The sequence below is a fragment of the Sceloporus undulatus genome, chromosome 3, assembly GCF_019175285.1.
Source record: "Sceloporus undulatus isolate JIND9_A2432 ecotype Alabama chromosome 3, SceUnd_v1.1, whole genome shotgun sequence".
NCBI lineage: Eukaryota > Metazoa > Chordata > Lepidosauria > Squamata > Phrynosomatidae > Sceloporus > Sceloporus undulatus.
In genome coordinates this window covers 198,358,019-198,369,048 of record NC_056524.1, presented here as the reverse complement: position 1 = coordinate 198,369,048, position 11,030 = coordinate 198,358,019, and the positions used below count along the sequence as shown (strand labels likewise).

Sequence of the window (11,030 nt, the reverse complement as noted above, 5' to 3'; positions counted from 1 at the left end):
AGCTTTTCTTAGATTAGGTTCTCCCATTTTCTTCCCCTTGAGAATGTCCTCCCTTCTGCGGTGCCTTGTCCTCCTCGGAGGTTATGAGGACACATCTGGTCACCCTGAGTTGAAGAAACCAAGGAGGCAGACACCTGGAGCTGAGAGGGTCAGATCACTGGGGCTGGGGGACTGGAGGGAGAGAAAGAAAGGCTGGGGGTGTCTGATCGATGGCCTCCAGAAAGCTAGGAAAGGATTTGATGGCTCCATAAGGTGACACTTTCCAAGACTTATGGTCTGCGCTTCTTGGGAACCCGGTTGCAATACGGGGGAGGCCTTGCAGTGTTGTCCTGGTTTGGGAACCCAGTTTCCAGCCCCAAATCATTTCACAACTCCTGAATTCGTATTCCTGAGGAAACTCTCCTGAAAGATCATAGAATCGTAGAGTTGGAAAAAACCCCAAGGGCCATCCAGTCCAACCCTCTGCCATGCAGGAACTCACAATCAAAGCATCCCCAACAGATGGCCATCCAGCCTCTGTTTAAAAAACTCCAAAGAAGGAGTTCGGTTTCCAAACCCGACTCTTCAGCAGGAAAGGGGGGGGGGGGGAGAGAAAAGAAAAACCTGGTCGATTTAAGGAACCCGGGAAGAAAGGGATCCGGAGCAAAGGGAGAGGAGGATTCTCCGTGGAAACCGGCCTCTCTTCTTCTTCTTCTGCGGTGCTGGGGTTCAAAGGCGGCAGAGAGAACCAGTTTGCGTCTTTGGCCGCCTTCCCACTCGGGTGCTGGAAACAGTAGCCGCCCCTTCTCCAGACAGATAGGTTGCATCCATACCGTAGAAATAATCCAGTTTGACACCGCTTGAACTGCCGTGGCTCCACACTATGGCATTCCGGGATTTGTCGTTTGCTGTGGCACCAGAGAGCTCTTACAGAGAAGGCTATCTCCCAAAACTGCAAATCCCGGAATTCCATACCATTCAGCCATGGCAGTTAAATCAGTGTCAAAGTGAATTATTTCTACCGTGTGGATGCAACCATAGACCATTTGGTGGGCCTGAAACAGCACTTGTGGCACCGAGAAGGACGAGGGTCTCTAGACTGCTTAGGTTTAAATAAAGAGATTCCTTCTATGGACCAGAGCTCTTTTAATATGTTTTCTTTTTAAAGGGATGGGTGGATGTCATAGTCATAAATGGCTGTGAGAGCCTCTGTGGTATAAATGATTTAAATAATTTGTATACATGTTTGTGTATACACACACATGCATATACACAAATTCTCCCTCCCTCCCATGTCTTGATTTTCACCTTAGAACTTTTAAGATAAAAGCAACACTTCCAAATTGGTCCTCGGATCCGCCTAAAAAATGTATGACCAGAGCCAAGGTGGCCTAGTGGGTTTGAATTGGGCTAGGACTGTGGAGATCAAGGCTCAGTTCTCCGCCATTGAAATTCACTGAGTGACCTTGGGAGAGTCACACTCTCTCCGCCCCAGAAAACCCCTTCAGCTTCCCTTTAAGTCAGATACGACTTGGAGGCACCCAACAAGAAAGCCATAAAATACCATCAAATAGGAATCCATCCGTTACAAGAGGAAGAGAAGAAGACTATAGATTTATGGCCTCCTGGTGTTTGCCAGTTCCGTTGGTTTCAGTGGAAGGCCCTTCCATGGGCCCCCAGGATTAAATAAATGTCCTCCGCCCCATTAACGGGGAAGGAAGGAAGGAAGGAAGGAAGGAAGGAAGGAAGGCCCTGTTAGAAATAAAGAGACATTTCTCACTCCAACGCAGTGTAACTACTTTGGAAGCCTTTGTTTCCCAACCCGCCGCCTTGCGATGCCGAAACATTTGGATTTTAGCAAAATCCCTCCACTCAGGAATCTACACTTCACCAGATGGACGGCCTTGTGGATCGTTTTCCCCCTCGACTAGAGACATGATGCCTTCCCAAAACCTTTCCACGTCTTGGGTTTTTCTATTAGGAAACAGGCTAATTCTGCGATGGATTTGAACCCGGTCCTTTCAGAAAAGCAGCCCTCGGAAAAGGAGCAAGAACTGGCCCGTTTTCTCCATAAGGTTCCGTTAAGTAAATTATTAAATTTAATCCTAGGAAGGGAAGGATGGGTTGCTGGCAGGATATTTGGAAAGCTCACACTGTTCCTAAGGATCCTAATAACCCAAAAGGATTTAATCCAGGAAATTGACGCAGATTAATGAACGCCAGTTCCCAAACACACAAGCAAACTTTTTTGTCTCCTTGGAGGTACAGAGTTGGAAAGCATTCCGCTTGCTCTCACCTCCATGGACCCAGGAGAGAAATAGACTGGATTTTAAAATGTATAACTCCAGTCATGATTTTAGCCACATGGAAAGTCTTATTGCTTTACCCTCTCACTATCATGAAGTACCTGAGTTTTGGGATATACCTATGGTCATAAGAATGAAAGACAGCCTGGTGCTTTGGGAACTGGACTAGGACTCTGGAGACCGGGTTCCAATCCCTATTTGGCCATGGAAACCCACTTTGGACAAGCCACGCTCTTTCTCAACTCCAGAGGACAAATCTTGCCATAAAAACCCCTGTCAGGTTCGCCTTAGGGTCGCCACAAATCGGCCACCACTTGAAAGGACACAACAACAATGGGCATAAGAACAAAAGCGCTATTCTCTTTCTGTCTGTACACATGTACAGACACGGTATAGCACTTTGGAGCTTGTGTACTCTTCTTTTAATATTGTGAACCACTCTGGGCCCCAGTTCTGGGGAAAGAGCGGGTTACAAATAAATAAATAAATAAATAAATAAATAAAATAATAAGGTCATGGTGTTGTTGTGTGCCTTCAAGTCCTTTCCGACTAATAACGACCCAAAGGCGACCCTATCACGGGGTTTCTGGGGCTGCGAGTATGTAACTCACACCCGCTTCTCGGCCTTTTGGTTAAGACCAAGGGTAAAATATAGGAGGAAATTCTGTGAATCGACCTAAAAGCTTCTTAAATGTGTCTCAGAGAGTGAGACACTCCTCATTCTCGACTTCCAGACCCAAACATGTTGTTGTTGTTCTTGTTGTTGTTGTGGAGGGAGGTGGGCGGGATCTAACAGTACATTTCAATTTAGAAAACTATATGGGCGTGATAACTCTCCTTGTTTGCTTAAAGTAGCCACCAAGCCATTGGACTAAGACTCCTTATATAAAATGCAGGCCTATGACTAGCATCTTCAATTTCTTTCTCCTGTTTACCTGATGAAGAAGCCAGTGTGACTTCGAAAGCTTGCAACATGTAATTGTGCGTTGGTTCAATAAAGGTATCATTGCTTGGATGTTATTAGATTTGCTCTATGGCCAACACGGCTAGATGTTTTCTTATATTCGTAACTCAGTCGTGATAGAGAAGGTGGAAGGCTGGAAAGAGTGGAAAAAGCAAGATTGATAGTGGGAAGGAGAGAAGAGTTGGGGTGTTTTGAAACCAGACCAGAACCGTTTCCTTGAGCCACAGAAATATGCCTCTCCACGAGCAGTTTCTGCACCTTTCCAAAATAAATCAGGCCGCCTAATAGATTAATAAAAAGACCAGATCCTTTGCTTTGCTTCCCTACTTCTCCTCCTCCTCCTCCTCCTCCTCTTTCTTCTTCTGGTTTCTTTCTCTTTTTTTTTAAACCATTAATTGTAAACGCGAAAAATACCTGCCGGTGCTTCACTTTAGAAGAGTGTAATTGGTAAAAATAGGAGGTTGATGAATAGATAATAGGTCCTTAACTGCCAATAAACAGTAAGCAGCAGGAAGCCCGAGGAGGCTGGGGATCGTCACGATGCCAATGCGGGAGCCAATGGGAGCCCGAGGACCATGCCCTAAAAAATCCCTCCCCAAAAGCCCGGGCGATCCCGAAAACGCGGACAAGTCGGAACCCAAGCAGACTCGCCCCGGTGGCCCGCCTTGCCTTTGTCCGCAGCCGCAACGCCAGCTGCTCTCCATGCCTTTGGGGCCACTTGCTCTCCTCCTCGCCTGGCCAGAAAGAAGAGGAGGGCGGCCGGGAAGAAAGCCTCGGGTTTAATTTGGATTCAGGGGTTGATCGGGAATAGAGGCACTGGAAACTCCTGAAAAAACGCCTTTGGTTCCCCCCCTTCTAGTGGCCCTCAGAAAAAACCAAGGGGTCCCTAGAGAGCATCCAAACATACCTAAAGGACGGAAAGGGAAAGATCTCGGAACCGGGCTAGGGGAACTCTCCAAGCTCTTGATGGCAAGGAGGCATCTCCTCCACCTTCCTTGAGTTGGTGTCTCCATCGGGAAGGAAAAGCAGATTCCTCCGGTGTTGTGCATCCTGAGACACACAAAAACACAAACACACAGAGGCCAAGGATTGCGTCTTCGCCTTCTTCTTCTTCTCCCTCCCCTCCCCAACTCCTCACCTGGATCCTGGTGGGACTCCTTCTTCTTCATTCAGCTCAGCCTCGCAGGAAGCTTCCTAGATCTGCTGGCTCTGGAGAGAGTCCATTCCAGTCCGGTTCGGGATCCATCCTTCCAGGATCGCGTGGGCCAGAAGTTTTCGCCTCTCCCCTCTGACGCACTTGAAAGACACACACACACACTCTCTCTCTTCCTCTCTTCCTCCCTCCCTCCTTCCTTCCTTCCCTCCTTCCCCCTCCAGGCGAGTCCTAGCGACCAATCACCGAGCCATTTGCCCAGCTTTCAGAGGAAGCTTCCGAGGGGATCCTCCGCACTAATTAGGGACTGACGAATCGGTCGCACCTCGGCGGACCAAGGGACCCACTCCTCGGCCTCCATGGATCGCCGCTGGACTTTGGCAAAGCGGAGAGAGCGCTGCTGAGAGAAGAAGAAGGAGAGGAGGAGGAGGAGGAGGAGGAGGAGATCCGGTTTTTCTTTCCAAAGGCAGAACTTCTCTTGCAACTTCTGCAACAGACCCACCAACCCAACCCCGCTCTCCGCCCGCCCAGCCGGCCTTCCTTTGGGTCTTGTGCCTTTCCTTTTCTGGATGGAGTGAGGGAGGCGGTGGCGGGGAAGGCTCCCGCCTGGCTCGGCCTCTCTGCCCGGAGTGAAGGCTGGCGGGGACCCTTCTTCCATTCCGCCGATGAGCCTCTCCCCGGGACTTTGAGGCGCGACCACGAGGCCCAGGAGGAAGACCAAGCGGAGGAAGAGGAGGAGGAGAAGGAGGAGGAAGGCCGTCCTCGACCGGAGGCTCGGCGGGGCGGCTGCGGCGGGGGCTGCTCGGGGCTCTTCGCCGGGATGTTCCAGCCCACCCCGAAGCGGTGCTTCACCATCGAATCCCTGGTGGCCAAAGACAGCCCCTCCGCCTTGCCGGCCTCCCGGGCCGAAGAGCCCCTCCGCCCGGCGGCCCTCAGCTATGCCAGCCCCGCCGCGGGGCCCATGAACCCCTTCCTCAACGGCTTCCACGCCGCCGCCGCCGCCGCCGCCGCCGCTTCCTCCTCCTCGGCCGCCGCCGGAGCCGGGCCCCGCGGGGTCTACGCCGCCAACCCGGAGCTGGTCTTCGCCGAGGCCGTCTCCCACCCGCCCAACCCGGCCGGCGTCCCCGTCCACCCGCTGCCCCCGCCCCACGCCCTGGCCGCCCACCCGCTGCCGGCCGCCCACTCCCCGCACCCGCTCTTCGCCTCCTCCCAGCAGAGGGACCCCTCCACCTTCTACCCCTGGCTCATCCACCGCTACCGCTACTTGGGACACCGCTTCCAAGGTAAGCCCAGCCCGCCAAGAGGCGGCTGCCTTCGGGTCGCAAGGGCTGGAGGAAGACCGAGAGGGAGTCTGTCCGGCCGAAGTAGTTGGGGGGGAACCACTGGCTTCGGGACCGCGGGGGATAGGTCTGTCTGACGGCTGAAGGGGGGGGGGGGGAAGAATGGAGGTCCGACCCAACTGGCTTCGGGATCCCAAGGGATACCTGGTGGGTCTGTAGGAAACCCTAAACAGAGGCCCGTTGGACCAAAGGGGGAAAAGAATGGAGGTGGAAGCCCACCGCCGACCCAACTAGCTTTGGAATCTCGGGTTGACAGGGTGAGTCTATAGGAAACCCCAAGCAAGGTGTCCGTCTGGCAAAGTGGGGAAATGAATAGGGGTGGAAGCCCACCGCCGCCCGAACTGGCCTCAGGATCGCAGGGGCGTGTAAGGGGTAGAGGAAGGGTCTGTAGGAAACCCTTCACAGGAGTCCTTCGGGCCCAGGGAGAAAAACCACGGGGGTGGGAGAGGAATGCTTCCCCCCGAACAGATTCCTCTCCCGGGCTGGTTTCGAACAGGGAATAGGATTGGAAATGCAAGGCAAGGGTCATCAAACAACCAGGGGGTGCTCCCAGCGATTCCCTCATTCGCTTCATCTGGAAGGAATGAGCCCCATTTGGGGAGAAAAGCGGCATATAAATCCCCTACAAATACACAAATAAACTCCAAGTTGTTTGGAAGTCGGGGAAACTGTCCCTGCCACAGAGAGAGGAACAGAGAGAAATCTGGATTTGTGGGGGGACTCTGGGATCGGGCCTTCCTTCGCGGCCCCTTCCGACACATTTCCAGTCAAATTCGTGGCCTAGTTTGTCTCGGTATTAAATTAAAAGGCAAAGAAGTCTGGCTTGGGAAGACCAAGGGAAAAGGCGACGAGAGAGGCTGGGAAGTCAGGAAGCGAGAAAACGAAAGCGAGGGGGACAAAAAGCCGAAAGAAAGCATTTGAATCCTGGCCATTGTATTAATAGGATTTTTTAAAAAAAATTACCTGTGGGTTTCTCTTATTAAAAATCCCAAGATTTCTTTTTCTTGGTTTTGGGGGGAGGGGAGAGAAGATTGGATTCGTCTTTGGGGGGAAGTCCTGGCAAGTCCAAAGATCTGATCTTTGCGAACAAGCTGAGAGTCTCAGAAGCATGAAACAAGTTTCAAAGGCAGGAGTACAAAATAATATTGAAAAGATAGCATTCGGCACTCAGTTCTTCCGCCGACTTGCGTCCAAAGTGGTTCCTCTCCCTTCCTGGCTGGAGTTCCTTTTGCAATTGTCGGATCGGAATTTTAAAAAATAAAAGACTTAAGACCTTTCGCTTTCTTGAGAGGAAAGCCTCTTCACCTTTGACTCGGGCTATTTTATTGTATTGATTTGGTTTGGTTTCCATTACCGTTGGCCAGCCAAACAGTCGGTTTCTCTGGGACCCGGGATCTTGGAGCACCTTTGCGACGAACTGTGCGCAAAGTGGCTCTAGCAGAAGTTTTCCTTTCTTCGCTTGCATTTGCAAAGTAACACTTTACAAAAAGCAAAAAGGAGAAAGGAGCAGAGGGAGATCCAATGGTCATCCTCTTCCCCCTTCTATGCCTTCCAGGGCTCAAGGCAGGTGCGAGCCAAAGAGGAGGCCAAGGGAGAGTTTACGCACCTGGAGCCTTGGCGAGGCCAAAGGGTTCAGAGGTGTTTGAAGGATGAAACTCCTAGTAATTAAAATGCTTGGGACTCAAAGGAGATAGAGATCCCATGCTCTGTTTTGGAGGCCCAAAGGCCGGCCAGCAATCCATCCAGAAGGTGTCCTCCCGCTGCCTCCTAGCCCAAGGCCAGAGGTGGACCTCCAGAACAGAGACGAGGCCCTTATCTCTTCCTGGATCCCTGTCTTCTTTAGGTCCCAAGCATTTTAATTTGTCCAGGGGGGGAAGACACTCCACACACATACACACACTTCTTTGACTTGGGCAATTCCAGCTTCCTAAGGCTTCAGCCTCTGTTGAGGAGACATGAATATTCAACCTCACAAATATCAAAGCCCAGCCTGCTAGAGAGTCTAGCTTGAAATCAGCCCAGGAGCACAACCTTGTCCTTGTCTAAGGATGCTCCTCTAAGGACTGAGACGCAGAAGCAACAACCCCCAATAGCTTGCAGATTAAACAAAAGTTTACCTATGAATAGAGGCTGCATCCTAACTCAAGTACTAACGCCGAAGGAAACTACCAGTGGCTAGGTATGTACAGATGCTAGCATCCTAACTAAAGGGAAGGATGGGTTTAGGTGAGAGAAGAAATCTTGGGTGAAAAAAGAAACCTTAGGTAAAAGACGAAATCTTTACTTCTTCTTCTTCTTATTATTATTATTATTATTATTATTATTATTTCACCAAAAAAAGCACAAGATATACATGCTGGGGAGGTGGGAGTCCCATGCAGAGAGTAATCTAAATGTTTCCCTCGAGTAGCAATAATAATTGCTATTATTGTTGTTGAATGCAAAGACAGAGCCGTATTAGTCTGGAAAATCAGTATATAAAGCGATCTGGTAGCACCTTTGAGAGGAACTGAAAGAAAGAAGTTGGCAGTGAGCTTTCCTAGACTTCAGCCGACTTCCTCAGATGCATTAGTGTTGTCATTGTTGTTGTTATGATTATGATTATCTTTCTGAGTGGAAAACTATGGCTCTGGGTTCGCCCCGTCCTTCCCTTTCTCCGTTGTGAAAAATTGTTGGAGGACATCGGCCAAAAGCTAGGCTTTGCCACTTAAAATAACGCACACACTCTTGGTGAAACGACCCAAGCTCTTTCTCTTTCTCTCTGACACACACAGAGCGATTGCGGCGATCGCGGTTTTCCAAAGCTTGGCCAGAAATGCCTCCAGTCATTGACAGATGACGGATGGCCAGGGCAGTGTGTTTGTGTTTGTGTGTGTGTACAAGGGGGGTGAAGGAGGGAGGGGAGAATGCCTAAAGCCCCCCCCCCCATTATTTTCCGCTTTATTCCGCATTTGGATCTGGAGGACGAGGTTGGCTCTGTTGACACTCTAAATAACGGGTAATAATTACTCCAACTTTTCATCCGAGACCGTGACAAGTAACTTCGGCTCGCCTGGGACTTTGCCTAGAGACAGGGTGGGCTTTTCAAACAACAACAACAAGAAGAGAAGGGTCTCCTCTGTGTAAGAGAGGGGGGAAAGAAAGAAAAACGGTGTGGGTAGACTTAGAAGGGTCCCAAAAACGCATCTCCTCCCTTAAATTTTCTGATCTATTTCATCCATCAGGAAGGAGATCGATTAAATTGAGGGGAATGATTCGTTGCTGATAAGAAGCCCAAAATAAAAATAACAATAGTTTGCTTCCAAACCTCCTTTAATAAACACTATTCTCTAGAGGACCAGGGTTTTTAAAAAAGACATCAGACCAATCCATCGGCACAATCCCCCCCCCCCAAAAAAATCTCCTTTCCGATTTTTCCCTTGAGCGAGTGGGTTTCCTCCTTAGTTCCTTTCCTCTCTTTCTCTTTGTGTAAAACACTTCTTTTCTAGCTCTTTTGGGGGGAAGTGAACCTCGAACTAATTAGGAAAAATGGCAGGCAAGGAAGGTGCCCAATAAAGAAGGGAAAGAGGTCTCTTTAGCGACTCCTTTCTCTTCCTCTGTACCCTCCCGTTTAGAAATGCTAAATACTTCGATAATGCTCACGAACTTGTCTGGGTTTTATTGTATTGTATTTTATTTTTGGTTATCTTCTGTCGCGCGATCCAGGCAACGAAACGAGCCCGGAAAGCTTCCTCTTACACAATGCACTCGCCAGGAAACCGAAACGGATCCGCACCGCCTTCTCGCCGTCCCAGTTGCTGAGGCTGGAGCACGCCTTCGAGAAGAATCACTACGTCGTCGGGGCCGAGAGGAAGCAGCTGGCCCACAGCCTCAGTCTCACGGAAACTCAGGTGAGGCAGGCAGGGAGGGGGCACGGGACCCCGGGGGTGGCACGTCTTCCTTGCAGAAGGGGAAAGGAGGAGGAGGAGGAAAGGATACATGTGTGTGTGTGCCTTGAAGAGAGAAGTCCATTCTCTCTTTAGGGTACCTGCTTTTCCCAGGTCCAAAACACACTGCAGAAAGAATCCGTCTGTGGAGAGATCTGGTAGCACCTTTTGAGACTGAATGAAAGGATCTATCTGTAGAAGAGATGTGGTAGTTTTGGAGACTAACCGAAAGAAAGAATCCATGTGTAGAGAGATCTGGTAGCACCTTTATGAAAGGATCCATATGCAGGGAGATCTGGTAGCAGCTTTGAGACTAAGAAAGAAGTTGGCAGCATGAGCTTTCCTAGACTTGAGGTCCAAAACACACGGCAGAAATAATCCAGTTTGAGACTGCTTTAACTGCCCTGTCTCAGTGCTAGGGGATTCTGGGAACCATAGAGACATCTAGCCTTCTCTGTCAGAGAGCTCTGGTGCCACAATAAGCTACCATTCCCAGGATTCCCTAGCACTGAGCCAGGGCAGTTAAAGCGGTCTCAAACTGGATTACTTCTGCAGAGTGTTTTGGACCTTAAGTCTACTTCCTCAGATGCATTTCCAGTTTGAGACTGTTTTGGCCCTGGCTCAGTACTAGGGAATCCTGGGAATTGTAGTTATTCTGAGCTCTCTGACCAAGAAGTCTCAATGTCTCACAAATACTACACTTCCTACCATTCCCCAGCACTGAGCCAGGGCATTGAAAGCGGTCTCAAACTGGATGATTTCTGCAGTGTGTTTTGGACCCCAGTAATAAAAAAGCACTCTGTCTTTTTATTTAATTTTTTAAAACTGACCAACAAAATGTGTGCGGTGGGGGAGGGGGGGCAGGGGAGAGAAAGTTCATAGTACTATATACTTAATGAATAGCTTGTAAAGCTAAACCCTCATTGAACTCCCTGGAACTAACATAAAAGTGTTGAATTTGCAAATTCCTCTTCAATGGGTTTACTCCGGATTTCCCAGAGCGTATTCTTTTTGCAGACCTATAGGCAGCCCCAAGTACTCTAAATCCTCACCTAGTATTTCGCCAGAGGGACACATTTGGTGGCCTTCAGGCTGCAGTCTTAGGCACATAGTATCTTTACCTAGGAGTAAGTCTCACTGATCTCCACCAGGTGTGTTTTTTGGAGCAAAAGTGTACAAGGTTGCTCTGTCGATCAAGATAGTTTGGCTTAACTGGTGCTGGTGGGGTCCGATGTCAAGAGCTAAGAATTCGTTGTGAACTCGGGTTGAAATCTTGATGAAGTGGGTGGTGTTTTTGCGGTGCTTCTTAATAATAATAATAATAATAATAATAATAATAATAATAATAATAATAATAATAAT

General features: G+C 49.5%; 1 protein-coding gene across 1 annotated transcript in view; it reads left to right on the top strand.

The window, feature by feature from the left end:
• Positions 1-4,622: 4,622 nt before the first annotated feature.
• Positions 4,623-11,030, top strand: part of EMX2 (empty spiracles homeobox 2) — a 14,324-nt gene continuing 7,916 nt past the window's right edge. Inside the window, exons 1-2 of the mRNA XM_042460412.1 lie at positions 4,623-5,685; positions 9,448-9,632. Of these exons, the coding sequence (XP_042316346.1) occupies positions 5,223-5,685; positions 9,448-9,632 (648 nt within the window). The 5' untranslated portion in view covers positions 4,623-5,222. The remainder of the gene's footprint in view (positions 5,686-9,447; positions 9,633-11,030) is intronic.